The sequence below is a fragment of the Dromiciops gliroides genome, chromosome 6, assembly GCF_019393635.1.
Source record: "Dromiciops gliroides isolate mDroGli1 chromosome 6, mDroGli1.pri, whole genome shotgun sequence".
Lineage (NCBI taxonomy): Eukaryota > Metazoa > Chordata > Mammalia > Microbiotheria > Microbiotheriidae > Dromiciops > Dromiciops gliroides.
The window spans coordinates 19,621,075-19,640,450 of record NC_057866.1 but is presented as its reverse complement, the minus strand read 5'-3'; the positions used below and the strand labels follow the sequence as shown (position 1 = coordinate 19,640,450).

At 36.1% G+C, this 19,376-nt stretch overlaps 1 protein-coding gene and 1 pseudogene across 1 annotated transcript; one reads left to right on the top strand and one right to left on the bottom strand.

Annotated features, from left to right (window-relative positions):
- Positions 1-7,923: 7,923 nt before the first annotated feature.
- Positions 7,924-8,874, bottom strand: LOC122731891 (olfactory receptor 10AG1-like). The gene has a single exon (XM_043972140.1). It carries the CDS (start codon positions 8,872-8,874, stop codon positions 7,924-7,926), a length of 951 nt encoding a protein of 316 aa, XP_043828075.1.
- A 972-nt stretch (positions 8,875-9,846) lies between these two features.
- Positions 9,847-10,215, top strand: LOC122731608 (annotated as a pseudogene).
- The last annotated feature ends 9,161 nt before the right edge of the window (positions 10,216-19,376 follow it).

The window sequence follows — 19,376 nt, the reverse complement described above, 5'->3', positions numbered from 1 at the left end:
ATTTATTAAGCTCCTGTTGTTTTCCAGGTGCTGCTATAAATGTGGGGAATACAAAGAAAATAATAATAAAAAATAATTCACTCAAGGACCTCACAGTTTAGCAGGGGAGGTAATGTGTAAATAGCTATATACATCAAACAATAGAAGATAATGCCATAGGAAAGCCTGTAAGATTAAAGAGAGCTAGGAAAGGGTTCCTACAGAAATCTTGACTTTAATGAAATTCTGTTCACTGATTGGAAAATAAATGAAAATAACATTTGATCAACCCCTCCCTTCTCTGTAGCATTTATCTGTGGATTAAATCTCTAAATATGATTCTTCCCTGAGGCTTTGGAATAATCCACGAGAGGAATTGAGCTGTGAAAAGGTAAAACAATAAAGTAACAAGAGATACCAAAGGAGATGATTTTAAATCCCAGATCTCCTTATGAATACTTGTATGATCTTGAAGAATTTACATCATTTTGCTGAGACTCATTTTGTTCTCTCAAGCTGGATTTTTGAGTGTCATTACCACTGTAGTCCATTCTAGATATAAATTCCATGGTCGGTTGATTAGAGTAACTTTGACATTCATTTAAATTTGTATGTAGGTTAATAGTAGGGAAGCATTTGTGAATGCTTGACAATCAGTTCTCACAATGTCTACATGACACACTTTTGAGGTTTATCTGCATTATTAATCTTTTTCTATATCACTTTTATAAGTCTAGATAGTCAACAAAATAGCAAATCAGCCTTTAATATTTAGTATTTGCCATTTTTCAACATCAAAATGGTGACACTGATTTTTTTAAATGGCTTTTATGAGTTATTTCAAGTAGACTTTAGAATATTCTGGGTTAGAAGTGTATTAGGTATGTGGACCTGAGTCAATTAGTCAATCAGCATTTATTAAGTACATTCTATGTGCTAGGCATTGTGCTGAGTTCTGTGGATAGAAAAAGAGGCAAAATATAGTTCCTTCCTTCAAGGAGCTTACAATCTGTTGTTGTTGTTTGTTGTTTACTCGAACAGGATGAAAGTGATATCATGATATCAGGGCCAATATACAGTATGTCTGACTATGGCTAATCCTATCAATATGAGCTCAAAAGGTTCTACTCCAGGTCAGGCATAAATACTTCATATGACCATTTCAGAGGGAGATGTCTCAAAATTTGTACATCTCGTGTTTCTTCAGAGTTATTAAAATTCTATTTTGCTCATGGAGCACGGCATCTTCTTTGATGTAGGCACACCATGCTGGATTATCCTTTGCCAGTTTCTCCCATTTGTCACAATCAATACTAAAGTTCTTCAGAGACACCTTGAGAATGTACTTGTATCACTCCTCCTGACCAACATGTGAGTGCCTGCCTTGTGTGTGTTCTCCCTAAAATAGTCTTTTAGACAAATGCACATTTGGCAATCAAACAATATGGCCAGCTCAAAGGAGTTATGCTCTCTTCAATTGGGTTGGAATGTTTGGAACTTTAGTTTGAGAAAGGACTTCAGTCTCTGGTACTTTATCTGCTAGGTGGTCTTCAGAAATTTCCCAAGACAATTCAAATAGATACAGTTCAATTTTCTGGCATGGTGCTGATAGACTGTCTAGGTTTCACAGGCATACAACAATGAGGTCAGCACAATGGCTCTGTAGACCTTTAGTGTGGGAGGCAGCCTAATAGCTTTTCTCTATTACACCTCCTTTCAGAGCTTCCCAAATGCTGAGTTAGTCCTGGAAATATTTGTATCAACTTCATCATTTATGTGTATATCCCTGGAAAGTATATTGCCAAGGTCAGTGAACTCATCCACAACATTCAAAATGTATCCATTTGCTGTAACTGATGGTTCCGCATATGGATGGTGTGGTGATGGTTAGCTGAGAATTTCTGTTTTCTCAGTGTTAATTGTTAGGACAAAATTATCACAAGCAGCATAGAATTGATCCATACTTTGTTGCATCTCAGCCTCAAAGGATGCCATTGAGTGCCCAATCATCTGTGAACAAAAAACAATGCTCATGAACCAACTCTCCTTCCACTTTAGTCTTGACTTATAGACTTATCAAATTAAATAATTTGCCACCAGTATGGTAGCTGACCTTTATGCCATTTTCATCCTCATTGAAAGCTTCTGACAACAACACTGAAGAAAACATGCTAAACTGTATGTGTATGGGCAGCTAGGCTGTGCAGTGGATAAAGTACTGGCCCTGGATTCAGGAGGACCTGAGTTCAAATCCAGCTTCAGACACTTGGCACTAGTTGTATGACTCTGGGCAAGTCACTTAACCCTCATTGCACCACAAAACAAACAAACAAAAAATGTATGTGTATAAGCACACAGCCTTGCTTTGCTCCATTGGTAACTTTTAAAGTGCAAGAGGATTTTCCATTATCTAGAACCTATGCAAGCATGCTGTTATGGAAATGGCATAAAATACTGATGCACATCTCTGGGCAAAAATTTCACCGTTATCTTCAACAGGCCTTCATGGCTGATTATATCAAAGGCCTTGCTTAGATCAACCAATGTTATGTACAGAATGCTTTTCTGTTTCTGACATTTGTCTTGGAATTGTCAAGCACCATTTCTAAGGCTTTCTGAAGCCACACTGACTTTGGGGTTGATAATCTTCCAAGCGAAGGCTCAACCAATTAAGGAGGACTGAGGCAACAACCTTGGCTGCACTGACTAAAAGAGAGACTTGCCCATACACATAATAGTTATCACAGGAAATCCTATTTATTTTTCCTTTATATACAAAGACAATGGACACATCTCATTCTCTTGGGGTACAACATCTTTTTACAATATTAACCAGAAAAAAAGTATCAGTTTTGTATGAGCAGTGGACATCCTGCCTTTAAATCTCTGCTAGGAAAGAATCAGAATTAGGTGCTTTGTCTACACTAGAGAAGCCTAAGAACATTAAAAACTTCTTCTTCAGTTTAAAGTTCAGTTAGAGAGGAATTGACTTTGACTTGAGGTATAAAGTCAGTGGATTCAGTATTGGTTAATGAGTCTCTTGAAAATACTATGGAAGTATTCAGCCCATCTCTCCTAGATCATGGCCTTCTCAATTATCAATATGTCTTCATCAACACTGAGTAGTAGAGATTTACCCAAGGTCTTTGGCCCATAAATAGTCCTCAGGGCATTGTAAACATATTTTTTATTCTTATTATCAGAATAACACTGAATTTAATCTGCCTTCTTACTGAGCCAAGAATCTTGCACCTCTTTAAACTTTGTTTACAATCTAATGAGGGAGATATCATGAAATTAAATATGCACAAAGAAGACTATACACAAGATAAATGGGAAATAACAGAGGTAAGACTAGAATTAAGAGAGGTGGCAGGGGAAGTTTCCTGTAGAAGGTGGGGTTTTAGTTGAGACTTAAAAAATGTCAAGGAGCTAAGTAGTGAGAGCAGAGGAGAGAAAGGGTTTCAGGAATAGGGAACAGCCAGAGAAAATGACTTTATCAAAGAGAAGGAGTATTTTTTCATGAAACAGTCAGGAGGCTAATGTCACTGGATCTGTATTAGGGAGTAAAGTATAAAAAGGCCAGAAACATAAGAGCATTCTAAATTATGACAGGCCTTGACTGCCAAAAAAAAAGCATTTTGGATTCCTGGCAGCAATGGGAAGCCACTAGAGTTTCTTGAGTAATATAGTGACATGATCTGAACTATGGGTTTGGAAAATCACTTTAGTGGCTGAATGGAGGATATATTAGAATGAGAATAGATTTGAGGCAGGCAGATTAGGGTATTGCAATAATCCAGGCATGGATTGATGAGTGCCTGCACTAGAGTGGTGTCAGTGTCAGAAGAGAGAATAGGACATATACAAGAGATGTTGCAAAGGTAAAATCAGCAAGCCTTGATAATGGATTGGATATGAATAATGAGAATTAATGAAGATTCTAAGAAGACTCTTCAGTTACTAGGCTGAGGGATTCAAAAAATGGTGTTGTCCTCTACAGTAATAGGAAGGGTAGAAGGTGGTGTATAAAGGAAAAGATAATGATTTATGTTTTGCACATGTTGAGCTGAACATGTCTCATGCACATACAATTAAAAATGTTTAAAAAGCTATTGGAGATGTTTAATTAAAGGTGAGCAGAGAGTTTGGTGCAGGACAGATGTATTTGAGAATCAACAACATGGAGATATAATTAAATCCATGAAAACTGATGAGATTGATGAATGAATTAGTATAGAGAGAAAAGAGAAGATAGCCCAGGGCAGAATGCTAAGGTACACCTATAGCTAGAGGAAATGATCTGGCAAAGAATCCATCAACAGAAAGAGAAAAGGCAGACGTCAAGTTTAAGCAGTAGAGTATGATGTCCCCCAAAACCTAGAGGGATGAGAGAAAAAGGAAGAGAGAGTGATCAATAATTTCAACACCTGTATAGATGTTAAAGTCAATGATGTTTGAGAAAAGGCCATTGGATTTGGAAGCTAAAAGATTACTAGTAGCTTTGGAGAGATCAGTTTTGATGGGGTGTGGAATGAAGGGAAATTAAAATGTGGAATTTAGTGGTAGGGAGTGTGGAATAGGATTTGAATAATGATCCATAGTAGTTCAGGGTCACTTCAGTGTGAAGGCTATGAGAATGTTAATTACTGAGTGGAGGTAATCACTCTTCCACCATAAATGTACAAGTAAAGCAAGATATGGGAATCCCAAAGTCAAATGGAGACTTGATCTTTATACCAGAGATTCTCCACATCTCAGTTGGGAGTTTGAACTGGCAGCTAGAGATGAAAGTTGTTTGTGCTGGTACATATGGAAGTGATTGTTTTGAGGTAAATAGAAGATCCAGACTGACTTCCAACAGCCTTTCCTTAGGGGGCACACTGTCTCCAGCAAGAAATTAAAGGTAAAAGGTATATATTTTTATTTTAATTCTAGCAATGAACTGTGTTTTGTGTGTGTAGAGGGGGAGGGTCAATGTCACTTAAATTACTTTACCAGGGTCTCACAGCTAGTAAATGTCAAGTGCCTGAGGACAAATTTGAACTCAGGTCCTCCTGAATCCAGGGCCAGTGCTTTATCCACTGAACTGTGAATTTAATCTCACAAATTTTTACATTTATAACTCTATCTAGGTATGATAATATAGCTGTTTCCATACACTGATAAATCCATATGCTATCTAGGTAAGTAGCTATATCAATCTAGAATACCATTAGCTATATACGCATTATCTTCCTCAGAAGCTAGAAGTCAAGTCCATATTGTGCCTTGGAGAAATAGGACTTTAAAGAGTCAGAAGATCTCATTCCTCCCTGATAGAGTCATGAAGTAAATCATAAAATATTGCTAATTATGCATTCACCATTGCATTTCTCATTGTTTGGAAGCTAGAGTGAGTGATCCTAGGAAAAAAAATCTTTATTTTTCTTTGACATGGTACAAGGTGTTCTTTGTTTTTATTTTAATTTCATTAAATTATATGGTAAGTTATTAAAATAATTAATTTTATGATGATCAAGTTAAACAGATTATTATTTTTAAAATATTACAGTAAAAACAACAACACCACTTTACAAGATAGATAATTCATCACAGGACTTGGGCTATATTAGGCAAGTCCTTTCTGGGAGAGAGGTTAATGGCTAATGTGCTTTCCAATTTGTGTGAGTGGTCTGACTATGTCAAAATTATGAGGTTACTAAGCTATGAAGGTGAAAGCAAAGGGCATCACTGGGTTCCCTCCAAGAAGTTTGTAATTGATCTAAAAATGTATTTTGTACTATGAATCATGTCATACAATCATTTCTCAATATATCAAATTACATTCTTTGACAACCAATTTTTGCCATCTCTTCAAAATAATATTAGTTAGTTAGTTAATATAAATAGCTTATACAATGATGTCCTAAATATAAATAAACCATATTCACAACTCTGTATTTTCCTCAGATTTTCAATTTATTGTCTTAAATCTATTTTCAGAAAGTGTTTGACTAAAAAATTCTGAATACATATTTATTTCATTATGTATATCTTTTTCTAATTTATTATTGTTTTAGGAATATTTAAATACCCCTGATTACTACTTTAGATATATGCACAATATTCTTGTATTTTGTTTTGTGTAAGTTTCTTCTTCCATGCATATTTTTAGTTTTTTTTTTTAATTCCTGTTCATTCATTGTTCAAGATTTGAAAATTATTTTAAAGAATTCATTTCTATATTTGTAGTTACTATTTGGGTGAGGCCATGCACACTTTTGGAAAGAATGCTTTGTTTTATCTAATTTCAAATTCTGGGGGCTCTAATTATTGCTTTCTCTGTGTGTTGAGTGGTTGTCCTTCAAGATTTTCAGGGATGTTTTAAGTTTGGAATTTTCAAACTTTCAGCATATTCTATATTGTAAGTGATATTATCAAAGACAGATTCTGGTAAATGCCCTTCTGGTCTGACATTTGCAAGCCTCTGACCCAGATTTGGTTCATCATATCCCAATAATAGGTTTATTAATAACAACAACAACAATAACCACCCACAAACAAAGCAATTTAACCAAATTCTAGATAGATGAGACACTTCTCCAAAACTAAAGGGTTTTTTTTGTTTGTTTGCAACAAACATTTATTTTATTTTTCTCCAGTTACATGTAAGGGTAGTTTTCAACATTCATTTTCATAAGATTTAGAATTCCAAATTTTGGGGCAGCTAGATGGCGCAGTGGTTAAAGCACCGGCCCTGGATTCAGGAGTACCTGAGTTCAGATCCGACCTCAGACACTTGACACTTGCTAGCTGTGTGACCCTGGGCAAGTCACTTAACCCCATTGCCTACAAAAAAAAAAAAAAAAATTCCAAATTTTTCTCCCTCCCTCCCTTTCCTCCCCCCTCCACAAGTCAGCAACCAGGTTATTTATGTACAATCCACAAGTGCTCTTTTTATCAGTTTTTTCTAGGGGGGTGGATAGTATACTTTATCATCAGTCCCTTGGAAAAAACACACTAATGTTTAAAAAATCAATATATATTTTATTCCTTCTCAGTCTTTTATATCATGTCATAAGTGAACAGAGATGTGCAGTGGTTTCTTTGAATGACCTTAATTAACAAAATGATTTATCTTCAAATCTCATGGAGACTTACAAATTAAGTGAAATCAAATCCCTACTTTCCAAATTCAGTCATGTTCATAAAAAAAGACAACAAAAGAAGTCACATTCAGTAGTGAATAATCATGTTTCCAATTTACAGGGAAGCTAAAACAATGCAATCTAATTACACATTCCATAGCTTAGTTAATCACAATCAACATTTTAGGTTGAAAAGAATTGCTAATATTCTCATTTTAGTCTAGAAATACCAGGAAAAGGAATATATAGGTCAGGAAGTTCTCTGATGTAGTTTAGTAGAATCTCTCAGTAGCCTCAGTTTGTAGTTGAAGTTATTGTTCTTGAAGATATTGTTGTCATCATATACATGCTTACTGTTGGCACTGCATGACTGTGGTCTAGATGACTGAGTTAACAGCATCATTGTGACCTCAAACTTTGGGGGAAGCAATCAGGGTTAAGTAACTTGCCCAGGGTCATACAACTAGTAAGTCTTTGAGGCAGGATGTGAACTCAGATCCTCCTGACTCCAAGGCTGGTGCACTATCCACTACACCACCTAGCTGCCTGGACCTCACATTTTTGGTATAAAGGTAGTTCCTTATTAATAGTGCTTGAAAACAACAACAACCATAATGACAACAAAGATAATTTTGTTCTTTGATAACACATAAAAACCCTTGATATCATGGAAGAACTCAGAGGAGGAATGCCAAAAGACTTCAAATAATTAGAAGGGAATGATTAGAGTTTGAAAGGTACACAGAAGAGAAATTTTAAAACTTGGAAAATTGCTCAGGATATAATGATAAGCAAGTTAATTTAAAAAAAATATTTACCTTACACATTTAGAAAATAGTTTTCTCATTGCCTCAATGAAGTCCTTGTTCCTCAGACTGTATATCATGGGATTAACCATTGGTGTCAAAATGGTGTAGAAGAGCGAGAAGATCTTATCTGTTCTGCCTGAGTAACTAGACTTACATTGCAGATATGCAATGACACCAGAACCATAGAATAAGCTTACAACTATAAGATGAGATGAGCAAGTAGAGAAGGCTTTGGATCTGCCAGTGTTTGAAGGGAGCTTCAGGACAGTTCTGAGGATTCTTGTGTAAGACAAGAGTATCAATAGAAAGGGAATCAAACCAAACAGGAAACAATCAATATAAATAAAGAATTCAATCCCAGAGGTATCTCCACATGCCAACTTCATTAATGGAGGCATGTCACAGAAAACATGGTTAAGTTTGTTAGAACCACAAAAGGACATAGAGAAAACTTGGTATGTCTGCCCAATTAAAAGTGGAATGCCAGTGACCCAAGAGCCAATCACCATCTGGACACATATCTTGTGGTTCATGATTATATGATAGTAGAGTGGCTTACAGATTGCCATATAACGGTCATAGGCCATAACTGCCAAGAGGAAGCTCTCTGTGACTCCCAGAACAAGAAAGAAACACAGTTGTGTAGCACATGAGAGTAAAGAAATATTTCTTTTCTGACTCCAAAGATTTATAAGCATTCTGGGGAGGGTGACTGATGTGTAACAAATTTCCACAAAGGAGAAGTTTCCAAGGAAGTAATACATAGGTGTTTGGAGAGCTTGTTCCACATTGGTGATTAAAATGATGAGACCATTCCACAACAGGATATTGATATAGATGACTAAAAACATAACAAAGAGAAAACCTTGGAAGTTGGGAATCTCAGAAAATCCCAAAAGAATAAATTCTTCCATGATAGTAAGATTTTTGTCTGCCATTTTTTCCGTATATTCCATCTTTAAAATTAGTAATTCCCTTTTTTCTTACTAGGACCTGGCTTCTGACTCTGAAATGACAAGTGGAGAGGTTATATTTATTAATGACTAAAACAACTTTCAGATGATGAAGTTTATTTTTATTTAAATACTCATCCAGTTTAGACATTTTATATTACAGAAATATACAGATATTCCATAGTTTGTTGTACTTTGTTTTGTCCTAACCTCCCTTCCATATCTTGTAGTCCATTTTTTATATTTGATATTCTCTTCTAAATTTGAAATCCTCTACTATTTTTTTCACATCGCTGGTTTTCAAAACTGATGACCTATGTTATATATTAAAGATTATTCATATCCTGAACATGTTATATTCAATGTTTAGTGTCCCTTATAAATGCTCATTTTTTTCATATTTTGAATTAGGAGATAATTGCTAGCTATGAATTCTCTGACTCTATCATTTTAGTCATTGTTATTGAAGAAGAACAAGACCAACTCCATCTTGATGCATTCATTTTTCTCAGTTTACTCTCAATTAGAAATCTTGTATGTTAGAACCGATATAGAAGGCACAATTTATGATACTACAAGGACATTTTTGATACAAAGTGTTTTAGAATGTAAACATAAAAATAAAAGAATATTGAACCCATTATTAATTTATTCACTTTTTATTCATGTGCACACTCAACTCTGGTTAGGCAGACACTTTTTGTTTCAATCTGATAATCTATGTTCAATGGAAATACATTTCCTGCAGATTAAATTTCATTGTAACAGGTCTTGAATTTCAGGAAAGCTGGGGAATTCTGTGTCTCCCAATGTCTAGGTCTTTTGAGTCATTAGAAGGCAGAGTACCTTTGCAAATCCAGGTAACCACCAACTCATTTTAAAATGGAATGTGATAGAGTGAATTTAGATCCTGAGATTAGATGAATAATGTCTTATGGAAATGACTATGGGGCTCCTTCCATGTCTGTGTCCAAGATGGTGCTGCCAAAAGTTAAGAAGGCTAAAAGATCTACTTGGAAGGTTAACCTTGACCTCATTCATCCAGTTGAAGATGGAGTCTTTGATTCTGGAAATTTTGAGCAATCCTTGAAGGAGAAAGTTAAAGTCAATGGAAAAACAGGGAACCTAGTAAATGTTATTCATATTGAACACTTCAAGAATAAGATCAAAGCTGCGTCTTAGAAACAGTTCTCTAAAATACACTTAAAATATCTTAACAATAAATTTCTCAAGAAGAATAAACTTCATGATTGGCTTCATGTGGTTGTATCAGACAAGGAAACTTATGAACTTCATTATTTTCAGATTAGTCAAGATGAGGAAGGTTCTGAATATGAAGATTAAATGGGAAGCTGAGTCCTTTCCTAAGGGCTTTGAATCTTAAAGTGTTCAAAATAATAAAATATTTTGAATACACATTAATTTACTGGCAAATGAAACTTATAAAAGTGAAAAAAAGGGAATGACTATGGGATAGAGATGAAGTCTATACCAGAAATATCTGTGATATAAAAAATAATAGTCATTAATAAAATAATACAAAATACAAAATAGTTATAGAACACAGATCATTGGCTCTGTTGGCTTTATTTATCAGAGACTCACCTGTCATCACCCCTCTTCACCCCAAATCATATTTTATTTATTTATTTATTTATTTATTTATTTATTTATTTATTTATTTATTTATTTATTTATGTATTTATGTATTTATGTATTTATTTTTTTAGGGAGGCAATTGGGGTTAAGTGACTTGCCCAGGGTCACACAGCTAATAAGTGTTAAATGTCTGAGGCTGGATTTGAACTCAGGTACTCCTGACTCCAGGGCCAGTGCTCTATCCACTGTGCCACCTAGCTGCCCCACCCCAAATCATATTTGAGAGATAAAGGAGAGTGATGCTTCAATGATCTCTGTCCTAGTCTTACTCTTGGCAAGTTGACAGTGTTTATAAAATGCAAGTGGGATAAGAAAAGTCTTATTTGTAAAATTCCTTGCTAAAAGGAAATATTTTACAAAATTAATTATTTTTTCCCTTCTGGACAGGATACATTTGGGTTTTAAGGAGCTCCTTATTTGGGGTATAGATATTGATGGTCAGTCATGTCATAGGAAAAATGTGTTGGCCAATACATTTAAAATCTAAAGGGAAATATGGGACTGAACAAGCAATATGTGTCAATTTCCCCATACATAAAGAGTCCTTTAAAACTACTTCCTTTACATTAAAAAATAACATAATGCTTTCGAAGTCTAAGCAAAAAAATGATTAACCCTCATAAATATCCTCCTTCATATCTAATATTCATTGTTCATGCCTTGTTTAATCAATTATGATAACTAAATGCATCGTGATAGCAATAAGCATAATGAGAGAGTAGTCCCCAACAGAGAGAGGCAGGCACAGATACAGATACACACACACACATACACACACACACATACACACACACACATACACACACACACATACACACACACACATACACACACACATACACACACACACATACACACACACATACACACACACATACACACACACATACACACACACATACACACACACATACACACACACACATACACACACACACATACAGGGGAGGCAGGAGTGGAGAAGCTTTGCTCTTTTCCAAATGCTTTCCATTCCATGGGTTTGTTTCAACTAATAATGTTTCAAATTTGCATAACACAAGGACTTCTTCTGAACCTGGATGTTGTGGTTGGAATTTCATGTGAAATTGTGTCTTGTGTCCTTACTGAATCTTGGTCTCTGAGTAAGATCTTTGAAATTTCCATTGTTGGAAAGGTTATAAATCAAGTAATCACAATAAACTTTATTCAAAATGGAAAGATATTAAGCAGATATGTAGAATATAGCTTACTTACCTTTTTCTGTTGGGATAAAATCATATTCAGATGGTTTCGTTAAGGTAGTAAAATGCTATGTACATATAGCTATCATTTACATAATGCTTTATGGTTTTTGAAAGATATCCCTTCTCACATTTAATTCTATTCTCATAATACTTATTAAAATATTAGTGCTAAGGGAATAACTATTCTGATTTTACAAATAAGGAAACTGAAACTCAAAGAACACAAATGATCTGTCCAAAATCAAACTACTAAGAAGTTTCTAAATTCCAGGGAACCCAGTTCTTTCTTCACATTTGACATTATCCCCAATGCATTATGCACTCCCTTTTAAACATTAATAATTTTAGAAACATTGCCAATTATGTCACATGAAACAAACTTCTTATAAAAAACAAAAAATGATGATTGAGTGGGATGAAGGCAGAGTTCTTAAATAGAAAGGATTTTTGAACTACTGTACTCTCTGGAGGCAATTTCTCTCCCTGGACACATTTCCCCCTTTAATGAGTACCCAAAACTTCTGAATGTAAATCCAGTGTTCTTAGCATTCATTAATAAGAAAATGTGTAATAATAGAAAGAGCCCTGGGCTCAGAAACCATTGCAGTTGGTTTAGTTCTGTTGCTTTCTAACTGAGTATGCAATACTGAAAAATTACTTGTCTTTAGTCTGACTTCCATCACCTGTAATTCAGAATATGAGGATTCTGAAACTAGCTTTCCTTAACTCATAGGATTGTTGTTTAAAGCTCCAAGTAAAAAGTAAAGCGCTCTATGTCTGAAGTTATTACTATTCAATAAGTGCTTCGTTTTCAAGACCCAGGGAATCAGAAAAAAATCTCTCAGCCAATTGGAGGAAATTTCTTGTCTAACTAATCATTTACTCGAATGGCTTCCCAAGGCTTTATTGCATATAGTTTAAGGTGTGTTTGCTCAAAGGAACAATGGCTTTCACCTATATAAGAAAACTGAATATTTTGTCCATAGTAAGGTATAATGGATTAATATTTCCTATAATTTTCAAAACTCCTGTAGTATGGGCAGCTAGGTTGTATAGTGGTCAGAGCACCAGGCCTAAAATTATGAAGACTCATTGTCCTGAGTTCAAATCTGGCTAAAATCACTTACTAGCTATGTCATCCTGGCCTGTTTGTCTTCGTTTTCTCATCTGGAAAATGAGATGGAGAAGGAAATGATAAACCATTCCAACATCTTTGCCAAGAAAAGCCCAAATAGGCTCTTGAAGAGTCAGATGTGAACAAAAAACAAAACAAAAACAGAGAATACACTATTATTTCAAAATATATCACCAATTAGAAATATAATAAAATTTAATTCTGAGATTGATACTAATGTTTATTGTTGTCTCCTTTTGACAAGGTGGAAAAGCAATAAAGCGTTTTACCCTTAGCTAGTAAAACTTTGGGTTGCAAAACTTGGATGTGAATTCTTCCTCAGACCTTTACAATGGACAGCTACTTGAACTGTGTCTCTGAGACACTGACTCAGAAAAGTTGTATGATTCTGATAAGTAATAGATTGGAGATTAAGCATTTGAGCTTGCATTTGACTTGGGATCCTACTAGGAGAAGATCATCCCATGCAGATATTATAGAGAAGGACAGAGAAGGTTATGGAATCACAAGTAGACATACTGGTCTAATCATGACACTAGAATATATTACCTATGACTATTTAAGCATGAAAGCTAGGGTGCTGATGCTGGAGTCAAGAATATCTGAGGATGAATCTTGTCTCATTCACTTACTGTCACTTTTAAATTAATGAAGCCATTTAACTATTGTCTGCCTCAGTTTCTCAACTGTTAAATGAGGATAATTATAGCACTTATCTTACAAATATCTTTTTAAGAATCATGAGGGATAATATTTTTTTTAATTACTTAATACAGGAGTAGCTAAGTGGCACAGTGGATAAAGCACTGACTCTGGATTCAGGAGGACCTGAGTTCAAATCTAGCGTCAAACACTTGACACTTACTAGCTGTGTGACCCTGGGCAAGTCATTTAACCCTCATTGCCCTGAAAAAAAATTTAAAAATTAAAATGAAATTATTTAACACAGTCCCTGGTTCTTAGTAGGTAACTATTAGGTGCTTACTCCCTTTTATACATACCTACATACCACCCTCCACAGTTTTATTGTAAAAATAACTAGGAGCCTTTATGTTATTTCATGTTACAAGGGCAAAGTGTAGAATCTGACTTGTATTCTTGGTTCTGGCAAAAATCTAATTGAATGACCTTGGTGTAGTCATTTAACTCATAGTGTCTTAGTTTACTAACACATGAAATGGGGACAAAAATACCCTCCATACAATCCAGTGATTGTTGTCAAGAAGAAAAGAGAAGATAAATGTGAAAATTATTTGAAAAGTATATAGGTAAACACCAATAAGAGCTATTTGATTCAAAAATATTTTAACAATTTATAGCTTTCCATCATATTCTAGTAGCATTGATTTTCTTCCCATATTAGCTTTTCAATTTCACAAAATTGAAATCATTTTTTTTTCTTTTTGGATCGACTTTTTCCTTCTTTTTTTTGGGGGGGGGGAGGGTAGGCAATTGGGGTTAAGTGAATTGCTAGTGTCAAGTGTCTGAGGCCAGATTTGAAATCAGGTCCTGCTGAATCCAGGGCTGGTGCTTTATCCACTGCTCCATCTAGCTGCCCCTCTTCCTTTTTTTCAAGAGAATGATTTCTCTAGACACAATTTGAAAGGTCCCTGTTATCTTTTCTTTCTTTTTTTGTAAGGGTAATAAACTTTAATGTCCTGATTGCCTATCAATTTGAAGTTTGTGGCTTTTGTTAATTTTTAATTGTTGCTGAAATGCTGTATGTTTTCTTAACAATTCTTGTTAAAGAATATTTGCCTTAGAGATTCATTTTCTTAGGTTTTAAACTAAAGTTTATAGGCTATGAAATGATTACTATTAAAAAATACTATTCATCCCTCATCAGCAACATTTATTTGCACAAAATACTTTTCTTCATGGAATTGTGACAAAAATATTTCAAAACTAGCACTTTTATACAAATTCAGTTATTAAATCTACAAATTTTCAAACATATAGTTTGAAGAAAGAATTGTGCAACATGTCGCTAATAAAACAATGGAGGAGAGGAGTCCCTGGCATGAAGAAACTTCTATTCTGTCAGGGAAACCATATGGACAGATTATGTTGAATACACTTTATATGCAAATTAAATACAAACAATTTTGGGTTGGCCCATATTTGGGAAGGTATCAATTAAAGGATCAAGAAAGACTTTATATAATATGTAACAGTTAATATGAGCTTTGAAGGAATGAAGGGAATTTAATATATGGATGTAAGAGTAGAACACATTTTAAGCAAATGCAAAGACACATAAGTAGGAAATTTAAAATAATATAAAAAGTATGCTAACTAGGTCAGTTGGGTTCAACATATGAATATGTAAATTACAGCAATGTACAATGATCATGGAACACAAAATTTGAGTAAGAATGGGAAGTTATTTAAATGTTAGAGAAGAGAGAATTTTATCTTCATATGTAAGAGGCACTTGAGCTAAGGTATAATGTAGACAGGTTTGTGCTGTATGAATATTTACTTTATAACTATGTAGTAAAATAATTTTAAAGAGGAATAAGAGGAGATAGTATACCCAATATAGTGAGTTATGTAAATTATGCAGACAAGAGGTAATAAGTGCCTAAACCTGCAATGGGGTTTGTGTGGGGATATTTGGGCAGATGATGGGATGTTATGGAGGTAGAGTTTAAAAGAGACAGGGAAATTAATTGGATATAGACAGTAAAAGTCCATGAAGAGTGAAGGGTGATTCCAAGTTTTTGAATCTGGGAGATTTGCAAGATGGTAGTGTTTTTAAGAAAATTAGGCTGAGTTTGGAAGGAGGCCTGGGACACCAACAAGGCACAGGAACAGCCAGGAGGTTAGGAGGGTAGAGCGTTCCAAGCATTGGAGACCAAAAAGTCAAGAAATCTGGAGATGGACCACAAGAAACAGCAAGAAGAATCACAGAATTGCAGAATGTGAGAGCTGGAAAGGACCTCATTGGACATCTAGTCCATCCCTTACTTCAAAGGAATTTCTACTGTGCTTACCTGACAAGTGGTTGCCTAGCCTCTAATGATAGACTTCCAAGAAAGGAAGATGGAGAATGTACAACCTCTCAAGGTTTCTGCATAGAGAACACATCCATGATCACAGAAGAGAGTAGGTGTTGGGTCCTTGGAAGGATAACGCAAAGGATGCTGCCAGAAGGTAATGGGGGTTGAGTGACTTGCCCAGGGTCACACAGCTAGTGGGTGTCAAGTGTCTGAGGCCGGATTTGAACTCAGGAACACTCACATATTTTTAGATTAGTTCTCACAAGACCCCTGTGAAATAGGAGAATGATCCTTGGAATGGGAAGGAATGAACAAAAACAGTTAACAGATTAGAAACTCAAGATCAGGGAGATTATACAATGGCATTTAGCTGCCCTCAATGTCAAGTTACTAGGCCTGAACAAACTATAACCTTTGGTCCTGAAAGAACTGGCTTGTATAATTGCTGAGTATCTGCTGGTGATCTTTGAAGAAGAACTTGAAGAATGGAAAAACATCACAGGACTGGAGAAAGGATGTCATTGAAGAAAGAAGAAAAGAAGTTGTGCTGATCATGTGGCAAGATAAGCAGGGCCCGCCCAATTACTCCAATGATATTCTTGCAATGTCAAAAGAATGGAAGGAATGGGTGAATCTCCTGTGGCAAACCAGTGGGAAGATCATAATCTCTAGAACTGGAAGAAAACCTCAGAAGCCATTGAGTCCAATTCATTTATTTTGCAAATAAGAAAACCTGAGACACTGAGAGTTCAAGGGACTTGACCAGAATGACATAAAGCTGACGAAAAAGTGGAAACTGAACCCAAGTCTTTTGGTGTCCTATCCGCTATACAACATTGCCTCTCATGGACAAGAGGACAGACAGGCACAGATGAGAAAACCGAGATCCAGAGAGGTTAAGGGATTTACCCAAAGTCACACACACTTCAATATGCTCTTCTGATTCCAGGCACATTCTGTAGAACTGTTACCCCATGGGAGAAGCCGCACTGTGTATTTTTTAGAGTCAGAAGTGTTCCATTACAAATCTGGCTAACTGAAGTTCATTTTATAGATGAAGAAACTGAGGCAAACAAGGTGAAGTGACTTGCCCAGGGTCACACAGCTGGGAAGTGTCTGAGACTGGATTTGAATTCAAGAAGATGAGTCTTCCTGACTCCAAACCCACCATCACACCTCGCTGCCCCTTGATGTGCTTTGAGGAAACTGAGGAAGCGTGAAGTGAAGTGATTTGCCAGTAAGTGATAGTGATTGTCTGGGGGCTGGATTTGAACTCAGATCTTCCTGACTCCAGGTCCAGGACTCTCTTCATTGTGTTACCTAATGGCCTCTAACCAGCTGAAATTTTTCCTGATTCTCACAGTTGTTTATGCCTCCCCCTGAAATCACCTTGTAATTTTTTCACATTTGCATATATTTATGGGTGCACATGTTGTTTCCCACTATGAAATGCAAGTTCCCTGAGGACCAGGGCTGTTTTATTTTTGTCCTTATCACTTTAGGTGGCAGATAACAGGTGTTCAATAAATGTTTATTGATTTGATTGATTACAGTTTAGCAGGCTAAGCGATGTGATTTCAACAACTGGATGCCTCCTAAATTCTCTGGTATATGAATTTGATGAGCATATCCCTGACTCTGTTTTTCACAGTTTTAAAGACTTCTATCATATCATTCTTCAGCCTTTGCCTTTTATATTTAATAATAAAAAAGTCCTGATCTTTTTAATCTATCTACATATGGAAACCAGTCTTACAGAAAGGAGGAGACATCCTTGGGTCCAGAGGAATCTATGACTTTCTCCCCGCCAAATTCAGGAACATCCATAGTGAGGATGCAGTTATCTCTGGTGTCCAGATAATCTCCCTCCCACACTGTCCCCTGTTCCCGGGCCCCTCAGCCCAGATACGTGGTGCTGATGGAGAAGAGGATCATTTCTCTTCTGGGGGAAGGAGTGAGTTGAAAACTTTGAGCTCAATTTCAATATTAGCCATTAGTCTTATTTTATATGTACTTGCAAGAAAGTAGGAAGCTCGGGATAGAGGATCTGGAGCATGTGGGAAACCAGGAAAGGCTCACTCTAAGTGGTAACCCTTGAGTTAACTTTTTTTTGTGAGGCAATTGGGGTTGGGTGACTTGACCAGGGTCACACAGCTGGTGAGTGTTGGGTGTCTGAGGCTGGATTTGAGCTTGGGTCCTCCTGACTCCAGGGTTGGTGCTCCATCCACTGTGCCATCTAACTGTCCCCTTGAGTTAACTTTTGAAAGATTATGAAAGATTTTTTCTCAGGGCCAGCCAACAAATATTTGATTGAGTGCCTACTGTGTGTGATTATGGAAGAACTATACCAGAAAGATCACCATTAACCATGATGGTGTGTTTACTCATCTAGAACCAGACATACTGGAGAATGAAGTCAAGTGGGCCTTAGGAAGCATTGCTAACAGCAAGGCTAGCAGAGGTGATGGAATTCCAGCAGAGCTATTTAAAACCCTAAAAGAGGATGCTGTTAAAGTGCTGAACTCAATATGCCAGCAAATTTGTAAAACTCAACAGTGACTACTAGATTGGAAAAGATCAGTTTAGACCCCAATCCTTAAGAAGGGAAATGCCCCCCAAAATGTTTAAATTACTGTACAGTTGCACTCATTTCACATGCCAGCAAAGTTACACTAGATTCTGCAAGCTAGACTTCAATAGTATGTGAATTACTGGAAGAGCAAGCTGGTTTTCAAAGAGGCAGGAGAATTAGAAACCAAATTGCCAACATTCTCTGGGTTATGGAGAAAGCCAGGGAGATCCAGAAGAGCATATACTTTTGTTTCATTGATTTTACTAATGCCTTTGACTATGTGGATCTCAACAAAACATAGTACATTCTCAAAAAGATGGGAGTATCAGATCATTTTATTTTTTCCCTGTATGTAGGTCAGGAAGCAGTGGTTGGAATTAAACATGGAACAACTGATTGGCTTAAGATTGTAAAAGGAACACAACAAGACTTGTATATTGTCACCTTATTTATTTGACTTATATGCAGAGTACATCATGAAAATGCCAGGCTGGATGAATCAAAAGCCAAAATTAAGGTGGCCAGGAGCAACAATTTCAGATATGCAGACTATTCTACTCTGAGGGCAGAAAGTTAAGAGAAATTAAGGAGCCTCTTGATGAGGGTGAAAGAGGAGGGTGTAAAAGCTGGCATGAAGCTGAACATAAAAAACCCCCAAAAGCCAAAAACCAAAACTAAGAGGGAAAGGAAATGGAAGCACTGTCAGATTTTATATTCTTTGGCTCAAAGATCAGACTGCAAGTCTTCAGACAGTGACTACAGCCATGACATTAAAAGGCACTTGCATCTTGGAAGGAAAACTATGGCAAATCTGGACAGCGTATTAAAAAGCATAGATATCACCTTGCTGACAAAGGTCCGTGTAGTTAAGGCTATGCTTTTTCCAGTAGTAATGTATGGCTGTGAGAGCTGAA

Bases quoted from the DNA above. Each gene is read 5' to 3' on its own strand.
- LOC122731891 (XM_043972140.1), bottom strand. From the start codon at position 8,874: ATGGAATATACGGAAAAAATGGCAGACAAAAATCTTACTATCATGGAA.